This window comes from Microtus oregoni, unplaced genomic scaffold, assembly GCF_018167655.1.
Source record: "Microtus oregoni isolate MIOR12 unplaced genomic scaffold, Mior012 000112F_ref0000385, whole genome shotgun sequence".
Lineage (NCBI taxonomy): Eukaryota > Metazoa > Chordata > Mammalia > Rodentia > Cricetidae > Microtus > Microtus oregoni.
In genome coordinates this window covers 2050906-2069211 of record NW_024544738.1, presented here as the reverse complement: position 1 = coordinate 2069211, position 18306 = coordinate 2050906, and the positions used below count along the sequence as shown (strand labels likewise).

Here is an 18306-nt window from a genome sequence, read left to right as displayed (position 1 = left end):
TTGCTCACTTATCAGGCATTCTCTCTCTTGAGGAAACTGCCAGTATACACTCAGTATCTTGAGAACGTAAGAACCACATGTTATAATTGACTGACACGTACTAAAGGTCCAAGCATGAGGTCTAATTTCAGAGCAGGAAGAAGCAGAAAAGAATCAAGTGGTCTCTCTCCTTTAATCAAGAAAACAAAGTTCCAATCCCAGCACTCGGGAGGCAGAGGCAGGCGGATCTCTGTGAGTTCGAGACCAGCCTGGTCTACAAGAGCTAGTTCCAGGACAGGCTCCAAAGCTACAGAGAAACCCTGTCTCGAAAAACTACAAAAAAAAAAAAAGAAAACAAAGTTCCCTCCAGCCTACCTCCCAGGAACCCACTCAACGTGTGCACAGGTCTCACTGTTCAGAGCTAGTTAAGTGGGTACCTCTGGCTGCAAGAGAATCTGATACAGCAAGGAGGAAGCTAGTCACAAAGAATTTAGAAAAGTTGGGAGCCATTGTCTGGGTAGAGGCCACTGCTGCTTCAAAGAAAGCTAAGAAATGATTATTAGCTGTGAAGGCAACTGCTAAGGTCTGCCTCCTCAATGCGCAGGGGCAGTACAATGAATTAGAAGGCAGGTGATTTGTACTGGCACTATTGTTCAGAATGTGAAATGGTGAGATGGCAATCACTTGCTAAAAGGATCCTGTCAGATCACAAAGAAACCCATGACAAATGGCTAACTGAAGTGCCCATTAGCATACCAAAGCCCCTGTTGGCCACCAAGCTCTCTCAGTACCAGTGGCTCCTTTCTGTTCTTCTCACCCCTGCCCCCTACCCTAAACCTCTCCAGTCCTGGGGCTTAGTTTCCCTTCCCCCAGGTTCTCTTTCCTGTATAACCCTACCACATAGGCCATGAGATCTCTTGGTTTTTCTCTTGGTTCTCAGCACCTTTCTTGTTCTGCTTTTCCTCTTTCCTGTTCTCTATTTCTTGTCTGCCTCTCTCATTCCCCCGCACCTTCTCTTCTTATGGCCAAGTTCAGTCTACTGGGTGTTGTGCCCAGATTACGACCCCCAGAGAGAGACCACCAGAGAGGCCCAGACTGTAATAAGCAAGGTTTAATTAGCATAATACAAACATGTTTGGAACTCATCTCCATCCCCGTTACAGCGAGGTAGAGAGAGGAGTTGTATCTCCTCTGTGGGGTAAGCTTTTAAAGGCATAACTACAAAGAGAATCTTTGAAGCTGCTTTGGCACGGGTACAAGGACTTTTGCTCCCTCCCTGTTACGAGCTGGGGGACTTCAGCTCCAGGTTCTTTTCGAGTAATATCTATGAGAACTCTGTGCCCTTCTCCCCAGAGAGTGATGAGTAACCAGACTAAGCAAGAGAATTGTTTTTATGATTATTCTTTACTGGCAACTTCAATATCCAATGCATCAATGGGGTTTACAATCTTTTTTTTTTTCTTTTAAACACTGCCTGGCCCATTAGTTCTAGCCTCTTATTGGCTAGCTCTTACATATTGATCTAACCCATTTCTAATAATCTGTGTAGCCCACGAGGTAGCTTACCAGGGAAGATCTTAACCTGCATCTGTGTCTGGTGGGAGAATCATGGGGACTGCCTGACTCAGCTTCTTTCTCCCAGCATTCTTTTCTGTTTACTCTGCCTACCTAATTTTCTGTCCTATCAGGCCAAGCAATTTTCTTTATTAATTAACCAATGAAAGCAACAGATAAGATACAAGACCCACCTTAATAGGTATGGGGGATTGATAATGGGCAACACACAGGCAATTCAATATTACAATTATTAATCCTACTAAACCTCAATACATAAAACCAATTCATAACTTTAATCTAACTTATCACTTATCTATAAAATACTTCTTAACCTTAATACTACTTATCCATTACTTATCTATAATCTTTGAAAGACCCTACAGACCCCCTCCCCAAAACCCGCAGCTAGCATGCTCCCGGGGGAACATCCTGTTTGTTTTAAACAAATCTCCGGATCAGCAGCCAGCCTGCTCCCGTTAGAACATCCCATGTGCCTGAGAGAGCAGGAGATAGAGATAGGAAGACTGCAAGGCAAGATGTCAATAAGATAGGATGTCAACAAAGCAGGTTAGCTATAAGATAGGAACAGGATGATTGTTGCCAGGCATCCATGCTGAGAGAGGAAACCTTTCATGCCCCCCCCCCCCCCCGCCGCATTCCGATAACCACGCTTTTGCTTCTGTAAACTTGCTTCTTGCTGACACCCATGCTGAGAGGGGAAACCATTCATGCCCCCGCCTCATTCCAGTCGATCGATAACCACACTTTTGCTTCTGTAAACTTGCTTTTTGCTCTTCCCTATAAAAAGCCCGGCCTCCAGTTGGCAGGTGCGCAAATCTTCCGAGAGATCTTGCTGCCCACAGGTACCTGTGTCTACTCAATAAACCTCTTGCGAATTGCATCCGTGCGGTCTCAGCCTGTTCCTTGGCATTGGGGAGGTCTCCTCCCGAAAAGAGGTCCTCGTTGAGGGTCTTTCATTTGGTGCATTGGCCGGGAATTGAGACCCCCCACGCAGGGATCACCGACTCACCAACGGGAGGTAAGCTGGCCAGCTCTGTTAGTTGTCTTCTGTGTTCTTTGTTCAGTTGTCTTCTGTGTTCTTTGTCGAATTCTGTACACTCAGGTCTGAGTGCGCTGTACCTGGCGGAGGGAAGGGGGCTGACGAGCCTGGTACTTCTCCCCCGCAGTCCGTGGAAGACGTTCCATGGACATCAGAGTCAGTCCGCAAGGACTTCTGGAGCCCGATTCTTCGGAGATCAGCCCGTATCCTAAGGATACGTGGTCCTAGTTGGAGGAGAGGGATCCGGACCCTCAGAGCCTCCGTCTGAGTTTTGCTGTGCTGCGCATCTGTTCTGTCTGTCTGTTCTGTCAGCATCTGTTCTGTCTCTGTCTGTTCTGTCAGCATCTGTTCTGTCTCTGTCTGTTCTGTCAGCATCTGTTCTGTCTCTGTCTGTTCTGTCTCTGTCTGTTCTGTCTCTGTCTGTTCTGTCAGCATCTGTTCTGTCTCTGTCTGTTCTGTCAGCATCTGTTCTGTCTCTGTCTGTTCTGTCAGCGTCTGTTCTGTCTCTGTCTGTTCTGTCTCTGTCTGTTCTGTCTGTCTGTTCTGTCAGCATCTGTTCTGTCTGTCTGTTCTGTCAGCATCTGTTCTGTCTCTGTCTGTTCTGTCAGCATCTGTTCTGTCTGTCTGTTCTGTCAGCGTCTGTTCTGTCTCTGTCTGTTCTGTCTCTGTCTGTTCTGTCTCTGTCTGTTCTGTCAGCATCTGTTCTGTCTCTGTCTTTGTGTGTGTGTTTTTTTTTGTTTGTTTGTTTTGTTTTGTTTTTTGTTTTTATATTTGGTTCCCTTCTCTTCGAGAAGATGGGACAAACCCTAACCACCCCATTGAGCCTTACTTTAGACCACTGGCCTGACGTCTGCGCCCGAGCCGACAACCTGTCAGTCGATGTTCGAAAGAAGAAATGGGTGATCTTTTGTTTGTCCAAGTGGCCTACTGTTGAATCAGAATGGCCAAGAGATGGCACTTTCAATCTCAATATTATTTCCCAGGTTAAGACAAAAGTGTTCAGCCCAGGACCACATGGACATCCGGACCAACGCGCCTACATTGTTACCTGGGAAAGTTTGGCACGTGACCCGCCCCTATGGGTCCAGCCCTTTGTCATCTCTAACATCTCTAACAAACCCCAACCTTCTCTTACCCCTACAGCCCCTAAGGCTCCCCCTCCCCAGGAGAGCCAACCATTTGTGCCTCTTCCTCCTGCACCTTTCCCTGCCCCACCCTCTTCTTCCCTATACCCCACCATTCTTAAGGAGAAGGTTCCCAAAGAAAAACCTCCGAAACCTACCCCTATGCCCCCTCCCGTCATTCCTCCGAACCCTGACTCTCCCCTCACTGACCTTCTATCAGAAGAACCCCCTCCTTATGCAGATCCAGAGGATCCAGAGAGTCCGGATGGGCCAGGGACTGCAGCAGCAGGTGGACAGCCTGCACAAGTCTCCCCAGCCCCTTCACCCATGGCGGGAAGACTCCGGGGAAGGCGCAAACCACCCCCTGATTCCACTGCTCATGCCCTACCCTTGAGAGAGGGCCCAAACGGCCGACAGCAATACTGGCCATTCTCTGCCTCAGATCTATACTATTGGAAACACCATAACCCCCCATTCTCCAAAGATCCAATAACGCTGTCTAACCTGATTGAGTCTATTTTAGTCACCCACCAGCCCACTTGGGATGATTGCCAGCAACTCTTGGAAACCCTGCTGACCTCGGAGGAAAAGCAAAGAGTCTTTTTGGAGGCTTGGAAAAACGTCCCAGGCGACAACGGGAGCCCAACCCTTTTGCCTAACGAAATTGACGAGGCCTTCCCTCTGACGCGACCTGACTGGGATTTCACTACAGCTGCAGGTAGGGGACACCTACGCCTCTATTGCCAGTTGCTAATCGTGGGTCTCCGAGGGGCAGCACGCCGCCCCACCAATTTGGCCCAGGTTAAGCAAGTAATACAGGGAAATGAAGAGACGCCCTCAGCCTTCTTAGAAAGGCTCAAGGATGCTTATAGGATGTATACCCCCTATGACCCTGAAGATCCAGGGCAAGCTACAAGTGTATCCATGTCTTTCATCTGGCAGTCTAGTCCGGATATTAGAAGCAAATTGCAGAGGCTTGAGGGTCTCCAGGGATATACTATACAAGACTTACTAAAAGAGGCAGAGAAGATTTTCAACAAGAGGAGAAACAAGGAATTAACTAGGGTGTTGGCCACCGTGGTTCAGGGACAGAATAGAGAGGGAGACAGGCAGGGAGAACGACGTAGGGCCAAGGTGGACAGAGACCAATGCGCCTATTGTAAAGAACGAGGACACTGGATTAAGGATTGCCCCAGGAGGAACAAAGGACCTAGGAAGCCCAGGCCCCAGACCTCCCTCCTCACCTTAGAGGATTAGGGAATTCAGGGCCAGGAGCCCCCCCCCCCTGAGCCCAGGATAACTCTTGATATCGGGGGGCAACCAGTCACCTTCCTGGTAGACACTGGGGCCCAGCATTCAGTCCTGACTCAGACTTCAGGGCCACTCAGCGAACGATCTGCTTGGGTCCAAGGAGCCACTGGTGGCAAGAGATATCGATGGACAACTAATCGGAAGGTTCAGCTGGCTACTGGTAAGGTGATGCATTCCTTTCTGCATGTTCCAGACTGTCCCTATCCCTTGTTGGGTAGAGACCTCCTCACCAAGCTAAGGGCCCAAATTCATTTTGAGGACACAGGGGCTAAGATAACGGGCCCAGATGGAGGTCCCCTCCAAATTTTGACCCTCCAGCTGGAGGATGAATATAGACTTTACGAGCCCCCGGGGCAACAGACAATTGACATGGCCCCTTGGCTCAATGACTTTCCATTGGCATGGGCAGAGACTGGGGGAATGGGGATGGCTATACAACAACCTCCACTCATCATTCAATTGAAGGCAACAGCTACTCCTGTTTCAATCAAGCAGTACCCCATGTCCCATGAAGCATATCATGGCATAAGGCCCCACATAAAAAGACTGCTGGATCAGGGCATTCTCATTCCCTGCCGGTCACCATGGAATACCCCCCTTTTACCAGTAAAGAAACCGGGGACTGGGGACTACCGGCCAGTGCAGGATTTGAGGGAGGTCAACAAAAGGGTGGAGGACATACACCCCACGGTCCCCAACCCCTACTACCTATTGAGCACTCTGCCGCCATCCCACGTTTGGTATACCGTATTAGATTTAAAGGATGCTTTCTTTTGCTTGCGGCTGCACCCGGAGAGCCAGTCCCTTTTTGCCTTTGAATGGAAGGACCCAGATCTTGGACTTTCGGGTCAATTGACCTGGACACGGCTTCCCCAGGGGTTCAAGAACAGCCCGACCCTCTTTGATGAGGCCTTACACCGGGACCTGGCAGACTTTCGGGTTCAGTACCCTGCCCTGACATTGCTCCAATACGTAGATGACCTCCTTCTGGCGGCTGCTTCGGAGAAAGAATGTCAGGAGGGTACAAAGGCCCTCCTACAGACATTGGGACAAGCAGGCTATCGGGCATCAGCCAGGAAGGCTCAGATATGCCAGAAGCAAGTCATTTACCTAGGTTATCAATTGAAAGATGGACAGAGATGGCTGACCGAGGCGCGCAAACAAACCATCACTAACATTCCTGCCCCCCGGAACCCCCGCCAGCTAAGAGAGTTCCTGGGAACAGCGGGATACTGCCGCCTCTGGATCCCAGGGTTTGCAGAGCTGGCTGCACCCTTGTATCCATTAACTAAACAAGGAACAATGTTTGATTGGGGGGAGGACCAACAGAGGGCTTTCGAAAACATTAAGAAAGCCTTGTTAGCCTCCCCTGCTCTGGGCTTCCCTGACATTACCAAGTCTTTCGATTTGTTCGATTTGTTCGTGGATGAAAAACAGGGTTATGCTAAAGGGGTCCTAACTCAAAAACTGGGCCCTTGGAGGCGTCCTGTAGCTTACCTCTCAAAGAAACTCGACCCAGTAGCTTCAGGGAGGCCGCCCTGCCTGCGAATGGTAGCAGCTATTGCAGTCCTCACCAAGGACGCGGGTAAACTGACTCTGGGCCAGCCATTGACTATCCTGGCACCCCATGCGGTGGAGGCTCTGGTTAAACAGCCTCCAGACCGCTGGCTCTCCAATGCACGCATGACTCATTACCAAGCAATGCTCCTGGATACAGACCGAGTGCACTTTGGACCTGTGGTCGCTCTTAATCCCGCGACCTTGCTCCCCCTGCCGGAGGAAGCCCAACACCATGACTGCCTCCAGATCCTTGCGGAAATACACGGGACCAGGCCGGATCTGACGGATCAACCCCTCCGAGATGCTGACTATACTTGGTATACGGATGGCAGCAGTTTCCTGGCAAATGGGGAACGAAGAGCGGGGGCGGTAGTGACAACGGAGACTGAGGTAATTTGGGCAGAAGCCCTCCCCGCAGGCACCTCTGCCCAGAGGGCTGAACTCATCGCTCTGACCCAGGCACTCCGGATGGCAGAAGGTAAGAGGCTAAATGTTTATACAGATAGCCGATATGCCTTCGCCACGGCTCACATACATGGGGAAATTTATCGAAGACGTGGGCTGCTGACCTCAGAAGGAAAGGAAATTAAGAACAAACTTGAAATACTGGCACTCCTAAAGGCCTTATTTTTGCCCCAAAAATTAAGTATTATGCACTGCCCTGGGCATCAAAAAGGCCATAGCCCTGAGGCAAAGGGAAATAGACTGGCAGATGACACTGTTCGAAAGATTGCTATGAAATCAACCAAGACCTCCCAAGTTTTCCCCTTGATGAACCCGAAAGAGGCCCCACCCTCCAGTTCGCTACCCTATAGTACAGAGGACATTGATCTCCTAAAGAAAATGGGGGCCACATATGACCCCAAAAAGCAACATTGGGTTTTTAAGGAAAAGATTGTTATGCCAACAAAACATACTTATAAAATAATAGACTACTTACATAAATTGACCCATTTGGGGCCAAAGAAGATGAAGACCTTGTTGGACAGACAGGAGTCAGGCCAACACCTCCTGAACAGGGATGGAGCCCTGCAAAAAGTGACTGATGAATGCCAAGCCTGCGCTCAGGTAAACGCAGGCAGAACCAAGCTTGGTCCAGGAGTTAGGGTACAGGGACATCATCCCGGAGTACATTGGGAGATCGACTTTACGGAGGTTAAGCCAGGTCTCTATGGGTACAGATACCTCTTGGTGTTCATAGACACTTTTTCAGGATGGGTGGAAGCCTTTCCCACCAAACACGAAACCGCAAAGGTGGTGACGAAAAAGCTCTTGGAAGAAATCTTTCCCAGGTACGGAATGCCTCAAGTCTTAGGCACCGATAATGGCCCTTCCTTCGTCTCCCAGGTAAGTCAGTTGGTGGCCAAACTCCTAGGGGTCGAATGGAAATTACATTGTGCATATAGACCCCAAAGTTAAGGGCAGGTAGAACGCATGAATAGAACAATTAAGGAGACCTTATCCAAATTAACACTTGCAACTGGCTAGAGACTGGGTGCTCCTCTTACCACTGACCCTGTACAGAGCCCGCAACACTCCAGGGCCTCATGGACTGACACCTTTTGAAATCCTATATGGAGCTCCTCCCCCATTTATAAATTTCTTTGATTCAAACATTGCCGATTTTGCTGACAGTTCTTCTCTGGAAGCCCATTTACAGGCGTTACAGATTGTGCAAAGAGAGGTCTGGAAGCCACTCGCCGCTGCTTACTGAGACCAACTGAACCAGCCGGTGGTACCGCATCCCTTCCAGATAGGAGATACTGTTTGGGTCCACAGACACCAGACCAAAAACTTGGAACCTCGGTGGAAAGGCCCTTACACTGTCCTTCTGACCACTCCAACGGCACTGAAGGTTGACGGCATTGCAGCCTGGATCCATGCCTCGCACGTTAAAGCCGCCCATACAGCTGAGAAAGCGGAGCCTGCTGCGACCCCAGCATGGAGAATCCAACGCACTCAAAACCCCTTAAAGATAAGGCTTACCCGTGGGGCCCTTTGACTATTATATGGGCCCTACTAAGACTGGGGATGGCGGCACAAGAAAATAGCCCGCACCAGGTTTTCAATGCACCCACCAGCTACACTTCCATCCCCCAGCATAAGCTGACCCTGTCTAATGTATCTGGACAGGGACTTTGCATAGGGACTATTCCCAAAACCCACCAGGCCTTATGTAACTCTACCCAAAAGGTGTCCAGAGGAACCTATTACCTAGCTGCCTCCAACGGGACCTATTGGGCATGCAGTACTGGATTAATCCCATGCGTTTCAGCTGCTGTGCTCAGTGAAACCTCTGATTACTGCGTTCTAATTGAATTATGGCCCAAAGTTACATACCATGATCCTGAATACATCTATAGTCATTTTGAAGGGAGACCCTGATTTAGGAGAGAACCAGCCTCCCTAACTTTGGCCTTATTGCTGGGAGGCATCACTATGGGGGGAATAGCGGCAGGGGTGGGCACAGGGACCACCGCTCTTATGGAGACCAGCCAATTTAGACAACTTCAGGCAGCCATGCATACTGATATCAAGGCCCTGGAAGAATCGGTTAGCGCACTCGAAAAGTCCTTAACCTCCTTCTCAGAGGTAGTCCTACAAAACAGGAGGGGGCTAGACTGGTTGTTTTTGCGAGAGGGAGGGTTATGTGCGGCGCTCAAAGAGGAATGCTGCTTCTATGCGGACCACACTGGGCTGGTGAGAGACAATATGACAAAGCTTAGAGAGAGGTTAAGACAGAGACAAAAGCTGTTCGAATCACAACAAGGATGGTTCGAAGGATGGTTCAATAAGTCTCCCTGGTTTACAACTCTATTGTCTTCTTTGATGGGTCCCTTGATTATCCTCCTTCTGATACTCCTGTTTGGGCCCTGCATCTTAAACCGCCTGGTCCAGTTTATAAAAGACAGGCTGTCAGTCATTCAGGCCCTAGTACTGACCCATCAGTATCACATGATACCGAGGTTCTGTAATTGCTTTGAGTAAAAGATTTAACTCATTAACAAAAAGAAAAAGGGGGAAATGAAAGACCCTACAGACCCCCTCCCCAAAACCCGCAGCTAGCATGCTCCCGGGGGAACGTCCTGTTTGTTTTAAACAAATCCCCGGATCAGCAGCCAGCCTGCTCCCGTTAGAACATCCCATGTGCCTGAGAGAGCAGGAGATAGAGATAGGAAGACTGCAAGGCAAGATGTCAATAAGATAGGATGTCAACAAAGCAGGTTAGCTATAAGATAGGAACAGGATGATTGTTGCCAGGCATCCATGCTGAGAGAGGAAACCTTTCATGCCCCCCCCCCCCCCCGCCGCATTCCGATAACCACACTTTTGCTTCTGTAAACTTGCTTCTTGCTGACACCCATGCTGAGAGGGGAAACCATTCATGCCCCCGCCTCATTCCAGTCGATCGATAACCACGCTTTTGCTTCTGTAAACTTGTTTTTTGCTCTTCCCTATAAAAAGCCCGGCCTCCAGTTGGCAGGTGCGCAAATCTTCCGAGAGATCTTGCTGCCCACAGGTACCTGTGTCTACTCAATAAACCTCTTGCGAATTGCATCCGTGCGGTCTCGGCCTGTTCCTTGGCGTTGGGGAGGTCTCCTCCCGAAAAGAGGTCCTCGTTGAGGGTCTTTCATCTTAATACAATTTATCCATTACTTATCTATAAAACACTCCTTAACCTTAACTTATCCATATCTATAAAACGCTTCTTAACCTTAACTTATCCATTAATATTTCCTAATCTTATTAATTATCCATAAAATATCTCTTAACATTTCACACACTAGACATATGTATTAACACATCTATGCTCTTCTCTTAACCTCATACACATGAAATAGCATCATACGACCTGGTATTCCCTGGCTTAAAAAGGGCTTTTTGAATTTCTTCAGGCTGGGCTCTTGTCCGCACTGGGGGCTGGGTAGCGAAGATCGACTCTTGACCCCGCAGTTTGCACTTGGAAGATAAGGTTCCATGTTCCAGGCTGGTATCTGGTAGGGCCTTGGACTCGGCTATTCGGGTGACCGAGTCTCAGGAGACAAGGCTTTTAGTTCTCTACTCTCGAAGATGAGGCTTTGCTCTCGGGATGGCAAAGCGTTCTGTCTGCTCAGAAGACGAAGCTTTGCTGTCGGGATGGCAAAGCATTTTGAAAGGCAGAGTATCTAGTCTGTTCTTGGGAGACAGACCTCCAATGTCCACTCTCAGGGAATGAGGATTTGCATTCGGGATGCAAGGCGTTAAATGTCTGTTTTTGGGAGACAAAGCTCTGTACTCGGGAGACAGAGCATTAAATGTTTAGGCAAGGTATTTAATATTTCTGCTTTCCGGGAGACAGGCTAGGAGGATCTCTCTTTCCACGGAGGCCTGGTGCCAGAGCCATTGTGAGACATGAGATAACCGTCCTGCTTCAGCCACCTCTTTTAAGTCAGTTCGAAACTGCCCCTCGTTTGATCTTTCCGATAACCAGATGTCCTAGGTTATCAGTATCGACTGGCCACAGAAGGGTGGGGGTCCTTCCCGTGTGGCAAGATTATTTCGTTACCACTGTTGCTGGGTGCAGCCCCCACATCTGGCAGGACCAAATGGGTGTGGCAGCCTTCAAGCGGGCAAATGTTCTCTTAATATTTCACCTTAGTAATTTTCCACACCACACAAATTACACCAAGTTACATTCATTCTTATTCTATAAATTTCCTGCTCTATCTACACTACAGAGTCCCCCTTTTTATTCATTCAGAGGAATCTGCTTCCATGCTCATTATACTCCCATTCTGCTAAGTCAGCTTTTTCCTTGTTCCTAGAGCAAGACCACTGTTCTTGAGTTAGGCCATCTTTAAAAGCCTGTGCCAGGTGGTTGCCTGGGCTGAGCTAAGTGACCTTGTGCTCAGAATCTCCTGGGTGGGAGAGGGGAAGGCCACTATCTTCCTGGGAAAACATTCTGCTAGGAAATTTCTTCTCGCCCCTTTGAGAATAAGGGGTGAGGGTTCCACACTGAGTATGTCTAGTCCATTATCTTCTCTCCCTGCTCTGGACCCTTCCAGGTGCCTCTGACTATACTTTCCTGTCTACACTAAAACCCTTCTCCTCTGCCATACCTTAGAGCAGTCATTCAGATCCTACTGTCATATTTGGCCAAAGAGAAATAATACAGATTGACTGGCAGTCATTAGAGGCAGAGGGCAATTTGGTTTTTTTTATCCTATTATGAAAGTGTTTTGGATCTAGATAGAGATGATTATTACCATTAAAGTATACACTTTCAATGATGAATTTTATGTTACATGAATTTCACTTAGTAAAAAGCATTCACTTCTCTTGGAAGAAAAATAAGAGCAGCTTTATGCAAATCATTTTTGTGCCACATTTATACTTTACTTCCTACAAATGTTAAACCTGAGAATCTCAAGGAGAAGAAACAAATCCATGATTGTCCAATTAAAGCAAGCTGTATTTGGGATGCACTTGGTCAGCTGGTTGTCTCCCCTGAGTCGGTATTTGAGAGCAGCCCCTGCCTGCCTCTTGCAGTCCCTTTTATAGGAAGACAAACTGTTTACAGAGAAAAGAGAGTTGGCTGTTAGATATCATTAGAAAGATACACGGAAGCCGGGCGGTGGTGGCGCACGCCTTTAATCCCAGCACTCGGGAGGCAGAGGCAGGCGGATCTCTGTGAGTTCGAGGCCAGCCTGGTCTACAAGAGCTAGTTCCAGGACAGGAACCAAAAGCTACGGAGAAACCCTGTCTCGAAAAATCAAAAAAAAAAAAAAAAAAAAAAAAAAAAAAAAAAAAAAAGAAAGATACACGGAAAGGAAAAAAACAAGGGTAAGGATATATGTCAGGTGACTGAGGTTGCAAGTTGAGTGGAGGTTGAAAACATGTTTTGCACTTCTTATCAGATCTAAGAAACAGGAATGTATTCTTAACTTGCAAGGACTTAATGCAGGATCAACAGGAAGTTATTCTTAGCTGTCTTAGTCTCCCATTAACTTGCAAGATATATTGTTCCTGTTTTGATCTCACACAAGCTCATTATGACAGTACTAGTTTTAATAAGAGACTCTTAGCTGCAACTGAGGCAGATAAAATTAGTGAGCCTTCAACATCTTTTATTCCTTTCTTTCTTAGTAACTGAAACCCAGTTAATGTGCAGGAAGGAAGGAAGGAAGGAAGGAAGGAAGGAAGGAAGGAAGGAAAAAACATAATGTAATGGAAAGGCCTCGGTGATTACTGTTAGGAATATTTCCTAACGGGAGCTCCCTGCCGATGCAAAATTCCCAATCAAGCTGAATCAAAACAAGCCAAATTAAAAAAAATATACAGGTTTAATGGAAGTTTTGATCTCTCAGGTGGCCCAGAGGGGGAACCGGGAAGCCACCAAAAGCGACCACCAGGAGGAAGAAAGGGAGACCACGTGTTCCTCTTTCAGGAGATCACTTAAATAACCTGGAGAAGTGGTCCTGACTCCACCCCCAGGGAGAGGTCAGGACCTGGCCTGCTGGGATTTGGAGTCCAGACCAGGCCTGGGGGCTGGGACCTATGTTCCCAACTTGACAATTAGTGTTCTTGTGGCCCTTCCAGAAAACCAACACCCACAGGGGCAGTTCACAACTGTCTATAACCTTAGCTAGCTTCTGAAGGTTCACACACACACACACACACAAGCACGCACGCATGCACGCGTACATGGGATATTCTTACAAAGACATATACACACACAAATAAAAACAAAATGAACCTTAAAAACAACAACAAAAGCAAACAACCCTCTATGGTTCTCAGTTTGCCTTTCAGCAAAGCATTACCATGTCTTATAGCTGTGTTTAAGGAAATATGAGTGGGAGTAGTGGATGAATCTTCCAGGTAAGACCTTAGCTGACAAAAACATTTTTATTCTCTCCCTTTTGTTCTTTTCTTCCAGCCTAAAAAAACAGATGTGAGGCCTGAAGCACCACCAACCAACTTGGACCAAAAAATAACCCTAAAGAAAGAAGTCATTAACTAAAGATTATAAAATTAAAATGTAAGAGATGGGTCACCAGTGAGAACTCAATGATGATGCTGTAGAGTTAGTTCATAGAGTATACTCCAGATTTCCTTTAGCTGAGAAAAATGGGAGAGAAAAATTCTCTTATCAGCTAGAGGGATGGCATTGTTTATAGCCAAGCTTGCTCATAACTGATAAGGCAACATAACTCTTTTGATGATTCATCATGTGTCAATTTATTTAAGACAATACAAGCCAGAGCATTAGGCACATATTTCACTTCCAGGTAAAATGGACCTATCTGCAGGTTATTCTATGACATGTGCCACAGCCATTTATTTGATCTGTCCGGTGGGTGTATTGATATGGGAAGTCCATCTGTATATGTGTTGCTTTTATTAGTTAATGAATGAAGAATCTGCCTTGGCTGGTGATAGGGCAGAGTAGAGCTAGGTGGGGAAAACTAAACTGAATGCTGGGAGAAAGAAGGTGGAGTCAGGAGAAGCCCTGTAGCCCCACCAGAGACAGATGCAGGGCAGAACCTTGCCAGTAAGCCACAGCCATGTGGCGATACAAAGATTAATAGAACTGGGTAAAATTAAGATGTAAGGAGCAAGAGCTAGGTAATGAGAAACTAGAGCTAATAGGCCAAGCAGTGATTTAATTAATACAATTTCTATATGCTTATTTCGGGGCTGAGCAGCTGGAAACAAACAAGCGGCTTCCTACAACAGGTATATCAAGTACAGATTTCTATCAACATACCTAAGAGGTGACAAATTGGTCAAAACCATTCTGTAAGCATGTTTTGTTTAACTAGCACTCTTATTATATTATTGATATTGTTATAATTATTTTTATTACTATTACCACTAGAATGCAATTAGTAAACATGTACTCTCTAGCTTCTTGTGATCCTCCCACTCTGTATTTTCTCATGCTCTGGGAATAGCTTTTCCTGAAAACACATCAACTTTTACCAGCCTTTACAAGCAAGTTAGTAATATCCTAAGAGACCATTTGAAGCTTGTACACAACCCAATTTCCTACCATGTGCTCAGGCTATTTAAGTTTAACTTGCTTTCTAGAAAACAACGTAACCAACCCTACTATTTCTAAGACTTCCCATAAATCAACTTTTACAACCTAAACCAAATAAATACATCAATGTAATCTTAAACTGTCTACCCTTTCATGTTCCTAACCCAGAATAATGTATGTTTGTATGTGTGTTGTGATAATTGTCACATCCAAAGGAAACTCCTCTACCTCAAATTCTGATGCCTGCTTCCCTCTACCAAAGTAGCCATTCCTCATCACTGTCAAAAGCGATGATTATCTGTGGTGTCTATTAACAAACTAGAGAACATGCTAGCCTCCAGGCTCACTCAGTATCAGTGACTCTTCTCAGCTCTTCTCAGCCTACCTGCTACCCTAAGTTTCTCTAGCTCATAGACTTCTCTTCCCAGTTTTTCATTCCTAAAAAACCTGTCCATGTACTCCCTTGGTCATCTCTTTTGTCTTCATCTCTTATCCCCCTCTCTCTTGCTTCTCTCTCTCTTGGTCATCTCTTCTCTTCCTATCTCACTCCTGTATCCCCTCAGGGCTAAGTCCAATCTGCTGGTCATGTCTGGTATACTACCTTCTCACTCTTCCAGATGTTGTACTCTCCCTCTTTATTTACAATAAAAACCTTTCCTTTCAACCATACCTTAAAACTTTCATGTCATCAATTTATACAGTAATCATTTCCTGAAAGTAGACAACAGACTGAAAGCAGCCTTAAGCTAAACAAGTATCTACCATGAATGTTGGAAACAGAAACAACATACAGATGTAGGTTGATGAGATCTGAGTGTTATCCTGGATCAGTTGGGGTCAATAAAGAGCCTTCCATTGTAAATTTTTTAAAGACCTCTCTAATAAAGAATTCCTCATTACTTTCCAATACTATGTTTTCTGTGCTGTTCAATAAACATGAAGCAAAATTATTTGTTAGGGACAGACCAACAGACAGAATACAAGTCACAGACAACAAGACAGATAAAAGACACAGGTAGAGAGGTGGAAAATTCAAATGTGGCTTGCTCTTGGTCTAAACTACTCCAAGAGGAAGAATTGCTTTAGGGTTTTTGTTGTTGTTTAATATGGAACACTTCACAAATCAAGGGACTATCTTGATTCTCTAATATAGCAATGGTGTGTCACACTATTTTACAAGTGTTCAGGGATTACTGGTCTTCTGAAGAGATTAGTGAAAACTATTCCTTTGCCATGGCTTAAATAAGAAATGTTCCCATAGGCTCCCCATCTGATTGTGATGTAGGTTGTGAAATTATTGGAACCTGGGACCTAGCTGGTGGAGGTAGGTCACTGGGAGTGTTGATGGTTATATTCATCTCCAGTTTCCATTTAGCTCTCTATTTCCTGGATGGCCAGCACAATAGGACCTTGTGTGCCAAGCAATACAAACTAAGATATTCCTGCTACCATTCCTTCCCCACAGTGATGGACTGAAAGTCCATTATACCATGACACAAAAATATTTTCTCCATCAAGGTGCATATGGCAGGTAGATAAATTAAACAGTATTTAGTCAAGAAGTTTCTGAACTCACACTGTGAAGTGGTTCATTAACATTTAGCTGTTATGAATTTATTAATAATTACAGTAAGAAATATATGTGACTCTTCTGACTCAAAATTTAATGAAACTTTTTGGGATTTGTTTTTGTTTTGTTTTGTTTTTGATTTTTAGGAGGGAGGTTATTTTTGTTTTTGTTTTTGAGACAGGGCTTTTCTGTGTAGCCCTAGCTGTCCTGGAAAAGACAACCAAAAAATGGAGGAAATAAATAAATCTCTTAAAGAATGTCAATAAACCCAAGAAAAGACAGTTGACAGAAACAAAACTGTTCGATACCTGAAGTCAGATTGGTGACTATCCCAAATGTCATCAGAGAGCCTTCATCTAGTAGCTGATGAAACAGATGCAGAGACACACAGTCAAATGTTGCGGGAGGACACTCATTCATTTCTGGGTTCCCAGGCCACAAAATAATCACAAAAAAACTATATTATTTAAATTATTGCTTGACCAATCACTTAAGCATATTGCTCTTATAACTTTGGTTGACCCATTTCTATTCATCTGTGTGGGAACTGCAGCCCCGAGTTATGATATCCCTGCTCCCATTTGAGGTGCTTAACTGCAAAGAAAAACATGTTTGACATTAAAAAATACCCTCTGCTCCTGGAGTGGGGGAAGGAGTCTTGAGTGCATGGTGACTGTTCCTTGAACCCTGTCATGGTCGGGTTACAGTCCCTTCGCAGCCCCATCCTCATTTGGCGCCATGGTATAAAAGCCAGCCCCAGCAGAACAATAAAGAAGCTGTTCCACCTCAACCTCATGCTCTGTGCATTCATTCAACATGGACACCTTCTGCTGATTCTTGGTCTTCTAGGCCATGCAGGTGCAGCAAATCTATGTATCACCACATGGCTTGGCTTACCAGCAAGGTTCTAGCACATCTGTCTCTGTCAGCAGCTACATGGTGTCTCACTGACTCTGCCTACTCTTTCTATATACCTCTTTCAGCCTGGCTTTACTCTGTTAGGTCATTGGCTGAAAGCAGCTTCTTTATTCATTAACCAATAAAAGCAGCATATATACAGAAGGACTTCCCACATCATTTCCCCCTTTTTGTTTAAATAAAAAAGAAGGTTTTAACTTTAACGTAGTAAAAAAGGTATCAAGAAAAAAAGGTATCAAGCAAGAATTACAGTTACAATATTTATATCTACCTTATCTTTTATCATAACTAAGGAAAACTATAACTATATATTCTTCAACTCCATCAAAGATTCCAGAAGGATATAATATTACTTCATTAAACAGGAAGTACATTGTAAGCAACTTCCAAAACTCTAGAATTGACAGAGACATCTAGCTGCCTGGACCATCAGCCAAAGTTCTTCTGTAACACTGCAGGCATCTATCTTCAGTCTACTGGCCCATAGTATCTGGCAGACTTTCACATGAAGCAGAAAATTTCAAAGATAGTTTTGCCTATATTAGCAGTTTGTCAGCAACTTTCTTCTGTGTCCTTAAGAATGCCTTGCAGATTCTTTTATGAAGCAGGAACCCTGAAGGACTGACTGTCTCACCTTCTTTAGGCAGCTTCAGCAGTCATTTTTCTGTGGATCCTGCATATCCAGTTCATACAACATGCCATCAAGCAGTCCAGGCAAGAGTAGCTTCTTGCCCAAATGGCTAACAAACTCCATAAGGAGCCTCTTCCATGCCCATCATCCTCTTGAAGTAGATTGGTGCTGCCAGGAGCATTTTCATAAAAAAATCTTTATTTTAAAAACATTTTAAATGTCATATTCCATAGGTCTTTGAAAGGTCTGAAGATTATCTATCTAACTGATATATATTTCTATATATCTAGAAAACCTAACTAACATGACTACAAGCTTAACTATTATAGATGATTATCTAATAACCTTTATTTCTTAATTATACATTACATTTTTAAATGAGCTGCAGAAACACAATACCTTAATCAGGAGCAGAGATAAACATATAACAAAATTGACCTTAGTTTTGTATCAATAAACCAAAATCCATACCAATACAAATCTCTATAGCATATCCCCCTTTAAATGTAAACAAACATTTATAAACAATATTTGGGAATTTGGGCATAGTTCTCTCCAAACTGCTTCCTG

At 45.3% G+C, this 18306-nt stretch overlaps 1 protein-coding gene across 1 annotated transcript; it reads left to right on the top strand.

The window, feature by feature from the left end:
- The first annotated feature begins 3390 nt into the window (after positions 1–3390).
- On the top strand, positions 3391–8451 carry LOC121443729. Its single transcript, XM_041645525.1, is given in 2 exon segments — positions 3391–7938; positions 8227–8451. Coding segments are annotated over 2 exon segments (4773 nt in total).
- The last annotated feature ends 9855 nt before the right edge of the window (positions 8452–18306 follow it).